This window comes from Lithobates pipiens, unplaced genomic scaffold (assembly GCF_037356315.1).
Source record: "Lithobates pipiens isolate NorthernLeopardFrog02 unplaced genomic scaffold, aLitPip1_a1.2 Scaffold_1, whole genome shotgun sequence".
In the NCBI taxonomy this organism is placed as follows: domain Eukaryota; kingdom Metazoa; phylum Chordata; class Amphibia; order Anura; family Ranidae; genus Lithobates; species Lithobates pipiens.
In genome coordinates this window covers 20,210,118-20,229,751 of record NW_027507685.1, presented here as the reverse complement: position 1 = coordinate 20,229,751, position 19,634 = coordinate 20,210,118, and the positions used below count along the sequence as shown (strand labels likewise).

Here is a 19,634-nt window from a genome sequence, read left to right as displayed (position 1 = left end):
TACCTCTGTTGAGCAGCTAGGTACGCGTGTCTTTATAATGATAATTTGCTCTAATTAGATTTTATACTGCTTAAATGTAAGTGCTGCTTCTATTTGTATTACAAGTACCACTCCCTGGAGTCTCAGGGTGTACAGTAAGTATTATATGTGTACACACTGGCTATTACAAAGTGAAAGCTGTGTGACAAGCGGCAGTTTTGCAGCAGTCCATGTAGTTATTTACATGGGTGTCTCTTCCCTCTAAGGACTCATAAAGGAAGTAAGTCATTACACTAAGGTCCTTCACATGTGACCTCTCCGCCGTGGATACATGTTATTCTTTTCCCTTCCTCTATCTGTCCCTTTGTGGTCTCCTTTCTTCTGTATCATGGATCTAAGCCTGAGCATACAGCTGCTAACAAGTCAGACCTGTTTCAGGTGCAGAGGTCACAGCTGAAAAAACTACAAATATATGTAAGTAACTTTTGGCAAGCTTTCCAGGAAGGCGGAAGAAATTTGTTTAGAAGGGAGGGACTGGGGGACATTCTCCAGACCACAAGTTGGGATCACAGCTTTCCTGATCACTGTCACCATCCTCCTCTAACAGATCTGTATGTATATTGAATGTGTGTTGTGCCGATTGTTTTACATGGTGAGATCAGTAAAAATCGACGAATTAATGTGAGCTTTAGATCATTAGTAACTGTGCTGTATGTATTATGCATTTATACCTACTGTAAATTATTAGGGACTAGGCTCATTGCATATAGACTGGTCACTGATTGCTTTTGGTGAAAGATCAGAAATCTGCCTATAGATACCTGTAGCAATGTTGCCAGAGTCTTTTTTTCCCAATAAGTCCTCAATGAGGACAGCATTTCTCCTCACCTGCTGTAATTTTCTTTTCCTGTTGTTTCACTATGGTGGCATGGAAATAACTTCCTTCTAACCATATGTTGCATTAGAAGCATTAGGAAAAGGTTTTCTATTCTATGGGTAGGGGGTTCAGCTCTCTTCTGGGGAGCCCCGTCCTCTCATAGATGGGTCATCATGTTCCACAATCTTTGTCACTGTCAGTACAACAAAGGGACCGTCTAGCTTCCTGTTGTTTGCAGTGCTCGGTAGACTGGAGTCCACCTATAAACCTACAGTGAGTTCTAATGAGTGAAATGATATAAAAGGTTTCATCAACAGGTAACCAAGGAGGCTCAATGTAGGAAGTATAGCGTCAAGTTAAAGTGGAACTCCAGACAGATTTTTTTCTAGTTTTGGGTTAAAGTGACTGTGAGATTGCAAATAAAAACAGAAGAAAGTGGATACCTTATCTCTCCCAGTGCTAATGTAGCTGCATTGAAAATAAATCTCCCCTGAAGTCAGTACTTCTGGGAGTGTTCCCGTTCCCCTGTTGTGCTCTGTGGATCCTTATGCCGACCCATATGTCGTGTCAGGACACAGTAGTGATGTAGCCACTCACTGGGAAGAACAATTCAGTCCTTTTTCAAACTGGCAGTGACATGCATTGGTTTATAGGACATTCCAGAATGCATATAATGCAAGCAATGATATTTAACAGTACAATTCACACTTTGCATTTAGATGTATTTAGATGTATTTTATTGCAGTTTAAATGTAGTTTGTAGTTGGTTTCTGCATGTCTAGGGGCATGTTAGATGCTCGGCACATGTCTAAATGCATGTAAACACATGTACATTTAAGCTTTTTGCACATGGACGGTTATTAGCTCCAAAGTACTCAAGCATAAAATCCTTGGTGCTTTCCCACGCTCAGGTACCGCGTACAGCTGCCAATACAATTGAATGGCTGTATGTGTCCATATGCATCTAAATGCAGATCTCTTCTGCATCAGCATTTACCTGTGCATGTGCGTACAATGTATTTGCTCAAACACGCCACTTCCACCAAACGCAGGAGAACTCAATCTGGCTATAATAATAAAACAAATAAAGTTTGTTTATGCCGCCTAGTAGAGCTGCAGGATTAATCGTTAAAAAAACGCAATCTCGCTTTCAACCAGTGTAAATGCAGGAAGTTTAACCACTTAAAGTCTAAATCTTTTTCTGACACTTCTTTCTTAAGTTAAAATCAATATTTTTTATGCTATAAAATTACTTGGAACCCCAAACATTTTTTATATATATATATATATATATATATATATATATCAGAGACCCTAGGGAATAAAATGGCAATTGCTGCAATATTTTATGTCATACTGTATTTGCCCAGCAGTCTTTTAAATCCAATATTTTTGGAAAAAAATACACTTCAATAAAAATACACTTCAATAAATAAATAAAAGAAAAAAAAAAAAACAGTAAAGTTAGCACAATTTTTTTCGTTTTAATGCGAAAGATGTTACGCCGTGAGAATCGTGAGAAAATCGTGATGTATCTTCTAAGCAAAAAAATCGTGATTCTCATTTTAGCCAGAATCGTGCAGCTCTACCGCCTAGATGATTTCTTTCTATTTAAAAAAAAAAAAAAAAAAACATAGTAGGTTATTCTGAATGTAGCCTCGGGGTCCATTTACACTCATTTTGTGTGAACACATGCTAAAACGCACTCATTCACATGCGTTACCACATGGCATGAACTATGGGCACTATGTATTGTAGTGGCATTCATTGTGAATAGCACCCCAACACATTACACAGTAAACCCAGTAATAATGTATTTACTGTGCATTGCGGTGCACCACATTGGTAAAAATCAGTAATGCTATTTTTTTATACCTTGTGGTGCATTGGCAGCCTATGCATAATGCATGGATGGCCCTAATGCAATGCATGCTAATGCATATTAGTGTGCATGAATTAGTGCAATGCACTGGAATACTAAAAGCGGTAGTAAACCACAAGGAAAAGAAACTGGTCCCTCCCACTTGCTCGTGTCATAATGTGATAGTATGCACTGCATACAGACTTACCTAAAAATTGGATCCCTCCTGGCACCATTGACAGGGAATCCATCTTTACTCGGTTTTCCTTCCAGGTTCGTGGGCTTAGGCTTTTTCAATAGCCAGGCTGTGATGACATCATTCCCGGGGTAGTCACGGCTGCGGCACTGCTCTCTCAAGGGACGGCATGCCTTCCATTGAGAGCACAGTGTGCATGCACCACTTTTGTAACCGGCTGCTACTCATGTAAATATCTCCTGTGCACGTTTAGGAGATATTTGCTGTACTTACATGCAAGACTTATTATATACCTACCTGTAGGTACAAGATAAAAAGCACTGTTTACTACCGCTTTTAGGGTGAACAGATGGTCAGGGCAACAGTGGACCGGGAGATTGACACTCCTGAAGTGTTGACTGAGCATCGGGGGACAAGATCTCTTCAATGGAGCTGCATTTTTGGGGTGCAGGCCTTAGAAAAAGTTATTGATCGATTTCCTCACATAAAAGTTTTTTGGTTTAGCGGCTGAATTTCTTTAAAGTAGAACTATAGGCAAAACCTTTTTTTTCATTTTGAATAGAGTGAGGGAGAGTTATATAACCTATCAGACTTTTTTTTTTTTTTCCATATGTGTCCCATTGGGGAGATTTTCCTCCATGTCCTGTCCCATAACCAAAACAGGAAGTGAGAAAAAATCCCAGCAAATTAATTCTTTGGGACCCCAGGTCACCAGAACCAGTGTCCACATGGAAAGATTTCCCCTCTATTTTCTGGAGACAACCCAAAATTTGGGATTTCTTTTACTTTTACCAGGGGCGGCCCATCCATAGGGGGTGCACAGGCAACACCCAGCCCCCCCCCCCCCCCGTCCCGTCCATGCGTACAGCACCCTTATCTACATACAAGGACACCAGACAATGGATTCCAATGGGGGGGAGTGTTTTTTTGAAGCACATGATTAGATGTGGGCTTGGGGCACAGAGACCTGCGCTCTGAGCCCACTCAGTTGTGTGACGATAGTGAATGAATACTCGCTATTTTCACACTAAATATCCTCCCCACCAACCAGGAAGCATGTCAATTGGCCAAAACATCAGGTGATCTTATTGGACGCCTAGGAGAAGGAGGAGAGAGGACATGCATGGCGGAAGCCGTGGTGGAATGCAAAGGACACCGGAGCCACTGATCCTAGTGCACTGCCAGCCACCAGCCACACTGAGGGCACCGGAGCCACTGCTCCCAGCCCGCCGCCGCGCTGAAGACACCGGAGCCGTTGCTGACTTTTACTGTCAATGTTAACAGTGAAGAGGACAAGTAGAGAGGGTCAATTTTCACTAATGGGGCACAGACAGCAATAAAACCTGACAGGTGTTCTAATCAATCTCCTCTCTCTCTCCAAAACTAAAGTTTTGTCTTTAGTTATACTTTAAAATGAAAAGAACTGGAACATCAAACTGGTGCAGCTGTGCATAGTAACCAATCACCTTCTACGTTTTAGGCCAGGTTCACACTGGTGCGACAAACGAAACACTCCAACATTGGGAGCTCATGTCGCATGATGTGTGAAAATCAATGTTTCCCTATGGGAGCCGTCCTAACTGGTCCGACACAAGTCGGTCCGACTTTGAAAATGCTCCCTGCACTACTTTGGTCCGACTTTGATCCTACTTCAGCCCATTGAATATCATTGAAGTCGGATCAAAGTCGGATCGCCGTCTTGCCTGATCCGACTTTGAAATGTGGCTTGTGCTCTGATGATCTTGAGGGGGAACTCCATGCCAAATTTTGTGCTAAACCAAAAAATGCTAAGGGTTTCATACTACTTTAAAGACGACCTGTAGTCAGATATAAAATACACAACTTGAATCTGACCTTGCATCAACTTATTGCAGTTTCTGTGCAACAGAGCTAAAATGTGAGAGGAAGAAGCAGTGCAAGTTGCTTATTAGTGCATTGGCTGGTAAGAAGCATGCTGATAGGAGGAGAAAACAGAGTATCAGAGAGATGAGCCTGTCACTGTGCTGTTTTTCTTTTCACATTCCTGTCAAAGGGTGGGGTGAGTCTAGTATGCCTTGGGCTCAGAGGAAGTGGATTGAACGATGCTAACCATCAGACTGAAGACATCAGGGGGGGGGGGAGGACGATTTACTAAAACTGGTGCACTCAGAATCTGGTACAGCTGTGCATAGTAACAAATCTGCTTCTAGGTTCTATTGTCAAAACTTAATTGAACAAGCTGAAGTAAGAAGCTGATTGGATACTATGCACAACTGCACCAGATTCTGTGTACTCCAGTTTTAGTAAATCTCCCCCCAAATGAAAGAAAAGAACTGCAGGTAAAATCTCTAGCTAGCAGATAAATATTGCAGCAAAAGCTTTGTTATTTTAGCATTTAATTAGATATTTACTTGTATTGTGTGATTTTTTTTTTGCTGGAGTTCTGCTTTAACTTCTTTACACGTAAAAAAAAAATCAGCTATCAGTAAAATGTGAATTTTTCAGTGCCCGAAATTTTGTATACAGGTTTCATTTATTGAGTTTCAAACTTGTGTTGACTTTGACAAATGTTCAGATTGTAATACATTGTGGTGAAAAGTCATTCACTGTATTTTATTAGCACTCTGTAGATTTTGTTAAAGGAGATCTATAGTCACTATATTGACTTTCATTTAGAACATCAGCATTGTAATAACAATACAAACAATCGTTCATTTTGACAATCCAATATAAGCTTACTTGAAAAATCTAATTTTCTGTTGTCAGTGCTGCCTACCTACTGGTCATTTCGTTCCAAAACCTCCTGGATTCCCTGCATGCTTTTCAGCTTCTTCTCTACTGTTTACTTTTAAGGACTATATATCCCATGGTACCTTGCTGCTTGCAAGCACTGATTCCTGTACTGACTCTGCCTCCTGAACTCCACCTCTCAGCCCCCCCACCACTCAGAAGGCAGGCTCTGTGAAATGTGTGACACAGCAGTGCCTACCCACAGGGCTTAGTAAATACATGTCACAGAATTCAAGGAAGTAAGTGTGTGGTGACTGTCACAAAGTAAAAACTTTGAGATTGTTCAGATTAATAGGAGTAGACTCCTTCAGAAAGAACTGAAATTTAATGTGAAAATTAATATATAAAAGAGTTTACATTTTGACCTCAGATATGCTTTAAAATTGTTTAGTAAAGGGGGAGTGATCTGCAGTTTCTGCTATTCTAAGGTAAATACAAAGGGGTATGGGATTGGTGTAGAAAAAGTGATTGTAAATGATCACCTTCTAAAGCAAACCATTCAATAGAATTGAAAGGCAAAACATTTTTGTATAGATATAAAAAAAACATTATGAATACTCTTTTTATAAATTATCACATTCCCTCTGTTTTCAACGGCATTAGAGCTGGGGAAGGAGAAGCAGCAGTACACTGGGCGTCAAACAATGCTCCCCCCCAAAAAAATGACCACCAGCTGCCACTGGTTTTTAGCTCTGATTTTCTACTGTCAGAAGAAACAGCGTTTTCGATCAACCAGTGTGCATTAGGCCTTAAGCCGCGTACACACAGGCGGACTGTCTGGCCAACTTAGTCCGTCAGACAATCCGACGGACAGTCCGTCCTACTTTCGAATGAACGGACTTGACCACACATGGATAGCAAACAGTCCGCCGAAAGCTTGCGCGATGACGTGTACAGCACATACGACGGGACTAGAAATAGGACGTCCAATACTCAGCAATGCAACCTTCCGCCATGTAAATCCTTTCTGATCATGCGCCATACTTAGTCAGTCGAACTAGCCTACTCACGAGCGGACTGTCCGCTGAAACCAAAGTCTGACGGACAATATTACGGAAATTCCGAAATACTTAGTCCGCCAGACTGCACGCTGAAAAAGTCCGCTGAAGCCCACACACGAGCGGACTGTCCGCTGAAATGTGTTTCGGCGGACTAAGTTGGCCAGACAGTCCGTCCGTGTGTACGCGGCTTAAAACTTTGTTTTGGCTTTACATCCATTTTAAGTTGGAAGGTTTACTGCCTTTTCCTCTTCTACAATGAACAATGTTGTGCAAGAACCTAGAGGAGGCAAGTCATAACATAAATACAGACTAAAGTACTATTTAAAATAGTTTTAAGTGTATGTTTTAAATGAATACAAGGCTGGGCATCATGGTTTTTTTTTTTTATCTCCCGACACTTATGCTTTAACACAGCAACTTTGTGACTGCTGATTGACTGATCTTTGTCACTTAAAGAGTTAAATGAAGTGCCTTCTGCTTTTTTTTTTTATGTACCCACAGTTTGAGGAAGCAGCCTGTAACATGCTAAAGAAGAAGTAGCTGGCAGTCATGACTTTGCTTTGTGATTCAGAAGCTGGTGTCAGCTCAAGATCAAGTAGTGCATGAGCTTAAATGACGGCTACACAACCAAGTTTGGGTCGATTTGATGACCATGGACACAATGGAGACAAAGATTAAAACTTGTGAGGACGTTAGTAAACGAGCAGGACAGATTATTCAGCCGCAAAACAACAGCACTAAACAGTTAAATGAATGTGCACAGGAAGAGTCCGTGACTCCTAAAGTGCGGGATGCAAGAAGCATGAAGAGAGTGGAAAGCCTATGCAGGACTCCATCACCTGCTACAATAAGTAGGAGAAAAAGAGGCATCAGAGGGAGTCTGTGGAGCACAACTGGATCCCTGCCTTTTGGGGGAGCTTGGATCTCAGCAGCTAGTTTTGATGTTGTCGATGGCCAGGAGCAGCAGCAACTGGACTACGGGGAAAATGGCATAGTGCTTGACCCAGTTGAGCATGCCTGGATGCTCATGGTAGCAGAAGGCAACTTTGATGAGCTGCAGGAGTCTTTACAAGAGGATCCTAGCTTGCTTTATAAGAGAGATTTTGTGACTGGCTATTCTGTTATTCACTGGATAGCCAAACATGGCCACGATGAGGACCTAATACGACTTATGGATTTTGCCCGTGCCAGTGGCTACCTCGTAGATGTCAACGCCCGTGCTAGCGGGGGTTTAACTCCACTCCATATTGCAACTCTTCAGGGACATGCCATGATCATCAAAGTTCTGGTGGGTGCGTACAATGCAGATGTCCATATTCGGGATCATAATGGCCGGAAGGCTTGGCAGTATTTAAAGCCTAGTTCTGATACCAAACTTCTGACACTGTTAGGGGCTCCTGAAGAAGAGGAAAATGGGGCAGTGGCTGCAAGGAATAACAATAATAACAGTCATGTAACTGCACTCCGGCATATTGCACCACTAGATCGTGATGAAATTGATTCTACTGCTAAAATGACAATGGCTGTAGCACCTCTCAGGAACTTTTTAAAAAATGCCTATAGTTTTCTAAAGAAGTGGTAACTATTGGCACGTGACAGCAAAAAAAGCACGAGCGATCTAGAATGAAATATTTGCACTATATAATGTTGCAGCCCAACTTCGACCCAAATTTAAATTTTTTATTATTTTTTTTTAGCTTTTGATAGAGCAAACAAGGATTAAGGTACTAGCTGGGGGGATTTAGCTGCTCTGTGTTCACCAGGACAATATGTGAGCAGATAGGAAAAACACAGCGAGAAAAGCACTTTTTCATTGAAAAATAGGATAGAGTTAATCCCTGTGAAGTTTTTTTTTTTTATTGCAGGCTCTTACCCAGTTGATAAGGTTCTTCTTGCTTCCTAGTAAGATGACATGAGAAGTGTAGGGAAAACTTCTTGATAGGGACCAAAAAATTACACCAAAAAGGCCTATATTCAATGGCTCTACTCTACCCTATCCATCAGTACACCAATACCAATTATTAAAATGACCCATTACTTATAAACATAAAATCATTGCCTTAATTGTATAATTTAAAATCAATAAAACAATAAAAATAAATAATCAACATTGGCGTATTGATGAATATAGTGGGTAGGGCCACTGAATGTATTTTTTATTTATTTTTTGCTGTAGTTATTTTTGGTGCTAATGACCAAATGTGCTCTCCAGGTACTTGTATATTGAGCACCCAGTAATATATTTTGTGTTCTTAATAGTTAGACAAGTAAAACTTCCTAATGGTTCTAACCATTTTCCTTCTATTCATAGGAAGTAGACTTTAGAGAATACAAGAAAATTAGAAAGTAATGAGAATTATTTTAGCATTAGTATAGAATTTCAAGAGAAGAGGTTGACAAATGGAACCGTAGAGCCTGCTTAACGCAAGCTATAGACGAGTTGAAAATCAAACGATAATTCTTGTTGATTGTCAGGTCATTCGGTTTTTGCATTATGGCAGCAGTGACACGCAATTTTTGTACCACAACCAAAAGTGCCTGATCTAACATGCTCCAACATCCAACATGCTCAATTTTTGGGGAAATACTAAAAAAACGATGGTACAATTGTATGCACCATTTTAGTTTTTCAATCGACAGAATGTTCGGTTTTCGATTCGTCTATAGCCGACCTTATAAGATTTTGTTTACAAAGGTAGTAGTAGTATAAAATTATTGTTTTTTTTTTTGTTTTTTTTGTTTTTTTTTTAAGGAAAAGCACATTGCAGCATTAAAAATCGTATAGAAAAATCTGATACAGAAAATGAGATGAAAGGGCAACAACAACATTTCCAAAATGTTATTTCTTTCTTATTCCTCCATGTACATGTACCTACAGACATGAGGACAGTGAAGACACACTGATTTAGCAGCAATGAGGTTCCTAGAATAGGTTATATTTTATTTACTACCTGGAAAAAAAAGAGAATCTCCTCTAAGAATATTAGACCTCTGGGACCCTCCTATACCTTATCAAAGGCTCTTGGACAGAAACAAGAGTCTCTTATTATATCAAATGGAGAGGAACTACTAAGTTACAAAAGTTTGGAAGTTTCTCCACGTTATAGTTTATTGGAAACTTGTGATGGCAATCCAACTATGTGGCTTTCAGCAAAATATTTATTGGCATCTATTCGAATTTTAACCTTTGGTTCCACCTCGACTTCTGTCAACGATGGAAAACTTGTAGAGCAAGAAACATAAATCTGTCCTTTGTGTGCCAGAAAGCACGCAAATAATACACAATGTAAAACCACATTAATATGAATGTATATGCAAGGTACATAGATAATTTAATAGAATTCATGAAATATGTTAAAGCTGCTTAAATGTTAATATAGATAAAAAGATATTCAATGCCATATACTTTCAATTTCAGCAGAACCAGAACAATTTTTGGAGGATGATTTAGAGTATATTGGATATGGTTAGGCAACCACAGTTGAGAGTTTAAGATACATTATTGGCTTTAGTTAACAGTTTTGTAGTGCCCTAATGTCTACTGGCTTCTAAAAGCTAGCTAGATAAAAGGCAGCTTAAAAAAAAAGTCCAGTCTGTAAAGAAAATGACTTGCCTGTCCTGCTGCCCATTGCTCTTTTGCAGGGCTATGGTGGCTGAAAATGTTTTGTACACTTTCTGGTGTGTCAGATACCTGGTCCCCTGATGCACACTGTAGTTCCATCCACTTGCATCTACATCGCTACTTCTTCAAAAGGCCAAGCTCTACAACAGAGCCAAGATTGGTGGTGCTGGCAGTGGAACCGGTAGAATTTCTCCTTTACAGGGCTTTTTAAAATGTTATATCTAGTGAATGAGTTGCCCTAAAGCAAACCCATGCTTTTCCCATGTAGGTTTGCTTTAATGTCTTTGCCCCCAACAGCTCATACTCACATTTATTTTGCTCCCCCCAATGCTCTGTTCTGAAACTGCAGAAAATCACAGGTAAGGAGGAGAATGTCACTCATGTCCCTTCCTCTCCTGAGACACCCCTGGTACTTAGTATTTGGCCAAGCACTTGGAAATTAGGAGACTTGGAGCTTACACTGGCCTTATTTTACTCAATACTGCTGTCTGAATAGAGTGGTGGGGTTGAGAAGTACAGTATGTGCTACTGGGTACAGAGTGTTAAAGTAAATCTTAGATTTTGCCCTATTTGGGTATCACATGGTTGCATTTATCACATGTTTGTATTTAGGATATATGCACAGATATGTAGCATGTTACTTGTTCCTGCTGCCCAAATCAGTTGATAGGCATCTGTGCTGTATGGGTAGCTTGATTCTCACAGCTGGATTTGAATTTTTTTTATGTTAAAAAGTAAATAAAAGGCAACACAAACTCAGATGACACAGTCAACCTCAGACTAAGGTACTCACATGATTTCTGTGAACATAATAGACATTTAAGGTCCTAACCATAAAGTAAACCTGTCAGAACAAAATATTCCTTATCTACCCCCCACCATCACAATTAGCTAGACACTCTTTGGTGCCTATACTTACCCCCAACTTTCAGATCCTTGGCACCATCCTAAATCACTGACAATAACATTAAATGGGATAAAATGTTGCCCCCGTGTAATAGCGCTGAGGTCTGTCAACTGGCTGTTTCACTCCAAACTCTGCCTTTCAGCCAACGTAGGGGGGTGGGTAGTAAGCTTCAAAACCAGAATTTTAAGAAACCACATTGGAAGATCAATACAGTAAAATCTAATATCAGCGGGCGCCAAAGACAGGGTGGCAAGGTGGGTTGGAATCTTTCTGTGTTAAATGGTTTGCTTTAAATGACCATGGTCATGAAAAATAAAGTATTCCGAGAACCGTATTTAATATATATTATAGTACTCATTGTAAAATTCCCTTTTATTTTTTCTCTACATTTACATACAAAGCTCTAGAGCAAAAATGGCGAAGTCAAGTATTGGTACAAATCATTACACTCTCAGGGGTGCTTGAGCAGTTGAAGCAACAATTTATTTTTCAAACCAGGAAAATAAAAAGTGATTCTTTAAAGAGGGATGAATACTGCAGCATTATAAAAATGTTGTATTTACTGTATGTCTGCACTTTTAACATGGATTTTACTGTGCTTTAGCGTGGGATATTTTACCTTGCACCAAAAATCATGGTAAAACATCACAGAATATCCCATAAAACAGAAAATTTCCTATCAAATACTTAATATATACCATAATTTTCCTTTACTGATAAACCATAACCATAGTCCATGGCAGAAACGTGTTAGTTAGCCCTGCCTCCATAACTACCCTATAGGACACCTCTCGCATAAATCTTTGCTCTGGGCTACCAGCCGTGTTCCATAACTAGCCTACTCCAGACATTTGGGGGGGGGACTGCTGCTGCCATGGAGTCTATTAGGAAAGGAAAATTATGGTAAGTATTTGATAGGAAATTTTCAATTTTCCTGACAAACTCCATAGCAGCAACGTGTGGGAAATAACTTGCTATACACACCCGTATTTAACACTGTCAATAGACAGTACTTGCAAACCAAAAATGACAGCTGATAGGGCAGCTGGTTCAACACAGTAGTGAGACACAAAAGTGTTGATAGAAGACCAGGAAGCCACCCTAAAGAGTGATGTGGTGAGAAGCTACCCACGAAGTTGAGATACTCCGAGATGGGTGTGCTGTCACTGCCTCTGGAGGAGCCAAGCCCTTTGCTTTATAAGCCCATTGAATGGTCTGAACGATCCAAGCAGCAATGGATCTAATGCCGCGTACACACGATCAGACTATCCGGCGGACTTAGTCTGGCGGACAAACCGCCGGAAAGTCCGCCAGACTTTCCGAACGAGCAGACCTGCCCACACACAACCGAACTGTTCCGGCCAGACTATGGCAGGAGTCCGCCGGACTATGGCAGGAGTCCGCCGTACTTCTGAAATGAACGGACTTGCCCACACACGGAGGAAAGTCCGTTCATTTTGAACGTGGCTCCAGGTAGCTGGGATTAGTGAAGGAAATCAATCTTGCCGCTTTCGGCGGTGAGATTGATACGTCGCTGGCCCCGTCACCTGGTATGGACTTAAAGGGGAAGCCCTACGCCGAAAAAATGGTGTGGGGGTCCCCCCCCCCAAGGTTGATATAAGGCCCTTATCCGAGCACGCAACCAGGTCGGTCAGGAAAGGGGGTGTTGACGAGCGAGCGCCCCCCCCCTCCTGAGCCGTATCAGGCCGCATGCCCTCAACATGGGGGGGTGCTTTGGGGAAGGGGGTGCCCTGCGGCTCCCCACCTCAAAGCACCTTGTCCCCATGTTGATGAGGACAAGGGCCTCTTCTCGACAACCCTGGCCGTTGGTTGTCAGGGTCTGCGGGCGGGGAGCTTATCGGAATCCAGGAGCCCCCTTTAATAAGGGGGCCCCCAGATACCAGCCTCCCACCCTATGTGAATGAGTATGGGGTACAATGTACCCCTACCCATTCACCTGGTGAAAAAAATGTAAATAAAACACAACACAAGGTCTTAAAATAATTTATTGCACAGCTCCGGGGGTCTTCTTCCGTCTTGGGGGGGTCTTCTCGCCGGACTCCTCTGCTATCTTCTGCTCTTTTTCTAGCTCTTTTACTAGTGGAGGAGCCAGCTTTCGTCTTCGTCGCCGTCCGGGGGTCTTCTACTGACTTCGGGGTCTTGTCCCCCTCTTTGGGGGTCTTGTCCCCCTCTTCGGTTCTTCTTGCCGGGCTTCCACTTTCTTCCTATAGCTCTTTTACTAGCGGTGGCCCAGTCTTCTGTCGCCGCCACCTCTTCTTCCGACTTTGGGGGTCTTGTCCCCCTCTTAGGTTCTTCTCGCCCGGCCTCCGCTCCTTCTTCCAGCTCTTTTACTAGCGGTGGCCCGGTCTTCTGTCGTAGTTTCCGTAAGGAAGCCGTGACTTCCAGATATTGTATGCCCCACATCATGGGGATGGACAGCTTGATTTTAAGGACCCACTTCCCCTTCGGGAACTACAATGTGGATCAGACCTAGTAGGGCTGTGAAAAAAAGAACAGAAAGAACAGAAACAGACTTTAAACTGGTGCCCTAGTACCCCACTCCCCTCCCCCCCCCCCTGGCAGGCAGAGGGCTGGCCAGCAGGAAGCAGTGAAGAATCCATGATGGCAGAGCAGGACATTGCAGGGAAAGACATAGGTCAGCTGTCAGGCAGGAAACCTACCCATCCCCAACAGAGCCAGTGCTTACCTAGGGAAGCCAAACTAGAGGCCTGGGGAAGTCGCCGCAATGCCCACGATTATTCCCGAAGCTCTGCAGGCTTCCCCCAGGATTTAAAAGTGGCGCCGCGTAACATCACTGTCAGTGCCAAGTATGAGACACTCACGCGCATGCGCGATCCAGGCCTCATTTTCATTACGGGTCCGCGCATGCGCAGAGCGTACACCGGGACCCGGAAGAGAGAGAGAGAGAGAGCGGCGGCTGGAACGCAGGAAGAACCAGCCGCCATGCTCAGGGGCAGGATACACAGAAAAAGACAGAGGGAAAAGGGAGCCAGAAGCTACAAAAACAATATATAAATACAAACACTGCTGCCATGTATGATGACATCAATCTTACCACTCCAACTATGATCGCCTGGGATGAGGGAAATACACACACCAGACTTTATGGTAGATAATGGATGCCTAATAAAAGCTAGGCAATCAGGGCGTGCTCGCTAGCCTGCTGATAGTCAGGCTTCCAGCTCTTTAGCGCTACTCTGCATATACACTCCATACCCTGCTTAACAGTCAAGGCCTATTAGAGGGACATAATACCTGGACGCTTGGCCGATCCTGATCGCAGGGGAGTCATCTTCGGGTAGGAGAACTAATGACTTGGTCCCACGGAGGAAGACAAAAAAGGAACATGGCTGGTAGCCCAGATCAAAGATTTATGGAAGTGGTGTCCTATAATGTTATGTAATGTTAATGTAGTTATGGAGGCGGGGCTAACCCACACGTTGCTGCCATGGAGTCTGTCAGGAAAGTCTGCACTTTGAAGGTCTGCATTTTGTAGATTCAACCAACCTATTATGTAACTCCATGTTACTGTATAATACCTAAGACATGCTTTATGAAGCAGAATTTTTATTTTGTTTTAAATCAAAAGTTTACATGATATTTTATTTTTTTCATAAACGAAAAAAAAAAAAAATCAAACAAACCCAATACAGTGTTTTTTCTTTATTTTCAACTGTGTTTGCAGATGACAAATGGATGGTAGCTACCAAAAGTGATTTCCAAGGGCTCATTCAGTTTCTGTCTGGTGGACACAAGCGGACCCGTGATAGCAACTTGGGCAGTCGTATGTAAACCAATTTAAGTCTCCATTTGTTTACACCAGGCTACCGCTAACCTCCAGAAAAACAAAAAAGGACACAGTCTTTACTGTTTTTTTCCCCATAACCTGGACAGTCTCATAGGTAGATGGTGTAAACAGAAGTTAATTTACATCAGCCTGCCCATAGAGCTGCATGGAGCGTCATAATGTCTGACAGGTGCACCTGATTGGAAAGTTCATGTGAAGGTGCCCTAAAATCAGTCTCTGATCTGTAATCTGCATTGGCCTTGATCAGTGTTTCCCAAACCAATTCTCAATGATCTCTAAGCCCCCTTTCACACTGGGACGGGAGCGGCGCCGGTGGTAAAACTGCGCTATTTTTAGCTCCACTTTACCGTCGTTTTATCAGCGGTATTTGACCGCTAGCAGGGGTTTTTACCCCCTGCTAGCGGCTGAGAAAGGGTTAAAACCACTGCAAAGTCCTGCTGCAGCGGCGCTTTGCCGACGGTATAGCTGCGCTGCCCCATTGATTTCAATGGGCAGGAGCGTTGTATACACTGCACCTAAGATGCCGCTAGCAGGACTTTTTTTACCATCCTACTAGTGCACCGCTCCATTGTGAAAGCCCTCGGGGCTTTCACACTGGAGACACAGCAGTGGCTCTTTCAGGGCACTTTTCAGGCGCTATTTGTAGCGCTGTAGCGCCTGCAAAGCGCGCCAGTGTGAAAGGGGTCTAACTATACTTTTTAGACAAGAGTCCAATAGATTTATTCAATTTATTTTTTAAAACAAAAATAATATAGGCATAACAAACAAAGGACACTGTATAATGTCAACAGATGACCAAATTTCCAACTAAATAAAGATCTGGAAATGTTTACGTCTTGTATCCACAAGTTGGCAGCAAATAACAGTTGCAACATATGCCTCAAACCATATAAAGAAAAGCAATCTAGAATCTTGAGCAATATCCATCAAACCCAATCTCAAAGGGGTCGTCTGAAATAGAACAAGGCCCAGGGTTAAAAGTTCAGTACCCAGAATTATGCCTTTGTATAGAAACCAAAGAACAACATAAAAAGACAAGAGAAGGGAGAGAGAAAATGGGGGGGGGCAGAGAGCGCCTGAACAATTTATACATCTTAAGTGTCATTAAACCAAAATCATCGAAAACTGTCATTACATGCTATATTACATTGTGTTCATACTCACGGTTTACTGTAGCATTTGTTTACTGTAGACTGCAAAAATACTTGTTGATCCTGTTGTTCACTGTCCCTCCTTCCTTATCTGTGTCCCCACTGCAGCCTGAGATTGTGTAGACCAGTTGTTGACATCTGCAGCCTGAGATTGTGTAGACCAGTTGTTGACATCTGCAGCCCGAGATTGTGTAGACCAGCTGTTGACATCTACTGAGCATGCTCCAATTTCAGTTTCCTTCTAAATTTCCTCCTTCTTCTTATCTGAGCAGCCCATGTGCATATAGTCACACATGTGGATGTATACACAGTGGTAAGTGACACTCCTCTTTCTCCCTCCTCTTACATGTTCTTCCTTTGCTAAACACTATAGGGGTGGGATATAAGATGTTGATTGATGGACTCTTCACCTCCCTGTTAGTCCCAGCACATACACATCATAGACATGCTGGAGGGGCATGATGAAGAGTGTTATTGGCAGAACCTCTTCCAGATAGCTTTCAATTTGAACAAAGTGAAAACTATTGTCAGTCTACTTAAAATCTATCTACACTATGTTATTTCACAAAAAATAATAAACATTTGCTTTGAAATATAGATTTGTATGAAGCTTTAAAACACTTTGTTGCTATTAACTACCGTATTTATCGGCGTATAACACGCACTTTTTTCCCCTTAAAAGCAGGGGAAAATCGCGGGTGCGTGTTATACGCCGATCCCCCGCAATTCTGAGCCTCTGGGCGGCTTTCGGCCGCCTTCGGCTCTTCTTAACGGCTTTCGGACGCCTTCGGGTCTTCTCGGCAGCTTTCGACCACCTTCGGCTGTTCTCGGCAGCTTCTGGCCCTTCTTGGCGGCCGAAAAGCTGCCGAGAACAGCCGAAGGTGGGCAAAAGATGCAGAGAACTACCACGCCCTGCCGAAATACACAGGACATCCGGCTCTGTATCTCGGCGGCAGTATTTAAAAAAAACTAAAAACTGACAAGGCTGCAATGGTGGAGAAGGCTGACTGATAAGGCTGCAATGGTGGACAAGGCTGCATATGACACTGACAAGGCTGCAATGGTGGACAAGGCTGCAGATGGACAATGATAAGGCTGCATTGATGGGCATTTAAATGTAAGTTTTTTTTTTTTCCCTTAAACTTCCCTCCTAAAAGTTTTTTACCTTAAAATTCCCTCCTAAACTTGTGGTGCGTGTTATACGCCGATAAATATGGTATTTATTTTAGTTCTCCATTCTGAAAGCTTTTTTATGTCATGTGACTGGCACAGCAGCAATCAGCACTGTGCAGACACAGATTCATACATCGACATAGTAACAGGAACCCACCCTCAGACCCCTTTCACACCAGGGCGTTTTGCAGGCGCTATAGCGTTAGAAATAGCGCCTGCAATCTGCCCTAAAAAAGCTGCACCATTGTATGTAGTGTGAAAGCCCCGAGGGCTTTCACACTACAGCGGTGCGCTGGCAGGACGTCAGAAAAAAGTCTTGCCAGCAGCTTCTTTGGAGCGGTGAAGGAGCGGTGTGTTTACCGCTCCTCCACCACTGCTCCCCATTGAAATCAATGGGGCAGCGCTGTAATACCGCCGGCAAAACGCCGCTATTGCGGCGTATTGCCAGCGTTTTTAACCCTTTCGCGGCCGCTAGCGGGGGGTAAATGCGCCCCGCTAGCGCCCCAAATGCGTTGCAAATCCGGCGGTAAAACGCCGCTAAAAATAGCGCCGTTTTACCGCCGACGCAATGGGCGGTGTGGTGTGAAAGGGGTCTCAGAACTTTCCCTTAGGACAGAAAAGACCTGGGAAACATCATGTGATTGCTGAACTGATTAAATAATGCTCTCAGATGATTTTTTATTTTTTTTTATTAATTTAAATACAGTGGCATGATCTTTATACATAAATAAGAAGGGATGATAGCAATTAAACATGGTATTTTTAGTATAACTATATGATGATCAAATGATTGTACCAGAGTGTCATTTCCTGCAGCTGGAAGATTATATCTTTATCTTCAAGGACCATCTCATGGGCATTGTATATACAATTGGTATTGGAAGATAAGATTGTCCCTGTTTACAGAAAGAGGCTTCACAAGTCTGACAAGCACTGCCCTGGCAGGTCATGTTTTCAAGATCTCTACAAACAGAATCACAGACAGGACCAGACTGACTGTCTTCCATCCCCAGCAAGGGAGGGAGTAGTTATGAGCAGCCGGGTGGCTGTATACATAGTCATGGGTGCACCGATAAGAGGTGACAACAATGTGACTCTCATTAGAATGTTAATAATGAACATAGCAAGGTTCCCAGCAGACATGAGCTTTTAGTTGTTTGTAAGGAGAGGACAAATACTGGCCTGCCTCTTCCAAGACTCAGGGATCAATGACATTTTCCATGATGTAACTAACTTTTGGCAAATGTCTGATTTAACAGGAAAGTCCCAGTAAACTGATAAGCTATTTTAAATACATGTTGAATTTACAATGCATCTGTTACCCTGGAAAGATGACAGGTACACTCAGGCATCTACTGGCCATTGGTACTACAGGGAGTTTCCCGGTGGGCCGATGGCTCAGTGGGCCGGTTTCAGTGACAAAGTTATGGCTGCACGGCTCGCCCTCAACTTCACGCAGTGATGTGATAAAGATGAGAAAAATACAGAGGAGAATAAGTGAAATAATAAAAGAGGTTAGTGAAGACTCCTTATGTTATGCTACTTATGTTTTTATTTTTTTGCCTAATTGCATATAGTTTTATATACTGTTTTTGTGCTTGTTTGCAAAATTAAAGTGGGCTGGTCTGGATGAAGTCCAGGGCGAACTTTTTGTCCCAGTTCAGCAGGGACGGGACAAGGGGTGGGCAGGAGGGACGGCTGCCCCTGGTGCAATGGTTTATTGCAGGGGTAGGGAGGCACCCTGACCCTAACCCTAAGGGAAAGGGAGGTGCAATTTGGTGTCTTTGCCCTGGGCGCTGGATGACCTTCTCCCAGCACTGCAGTCCAGCCCTGAGTACACTGTACCAAACATAAGCAAACAGTAAAAGCACATCATTGTGTCTGTGTTGGGTCTAACATGCATCCTCTTTCTGGCACAGCTGTGATGTGCGTTTGCAAAGCAGTCCTAAATTAAACTTATGGAAAGGGTGTAGTAGTCTGCAGAAGAGCCTGTTTATCATGTAAAGCAGTACTTCCTCTGTGATACTGGGGTGTTGGCACATCCTGACCAGGAAATGTTGAAGACTTCCTTGTTTATTTAAATTTCACTAAATGTGCTACTGCAAATATTCTGCTTTGAGGTTTAGAGAAGACATGCACCAGCAAAGTATGTAATGGAAGGGATAGGATCTGTAATACAAAGCATGATAATGTGGAGTCAGCATTAGAACCTGACCATACAGCTTGTTAGGGGAAGTGTCTAAATTGTAACACCAAAGAAAGTCTCTCT

The 19,634-nt window shown here is 42.6% G+C and overlaps 1 protein-coding gene across 3 annotated transcripts; it reads left to right on the top strand.

The window, feature by feature from the left end:
• Positions 1 to 279: 279 nt before the first annotated feature.
• SOWAHD (sosondowah ankyrin repeat domain family member D) lies at positions 280 to 11,734 on the top strand. Of its 3 annotated transcripts, none has more exons than XM_077482192.1 (2): positions 280 to 453; positions 7,185 to 11,734. In XM_077482192.1, the coding sequence occupies exon 2, from the start codon at positions 7,330 to 7,332 to the stop codon at positions 8,263 to 8,265; it is 936 nt and encodes a 311-aa protein (XP_077338318.1). In that variant the 5' UTR covers positions 280 to 453; positions 7,185 to 7,329; the 3' UTR covers positions 8,266 to 11,734. The 3 variants fall into 3 exon arrangements, with proteins under 3 accessions (XP_077338318.1, XP_077338231.1, XP_077338401.1); XM_077482105.1 differs by lacking the exon at positions 280 to 453 and adding an exon at positions 477 to 590; XM_077482275.1 differs by lacking the exon at positions 280 to 453 and adding an exon at positions 477 to 631.
• Positions 11,735 to 19,634: the final 7,900 nt, after the last annotated feature.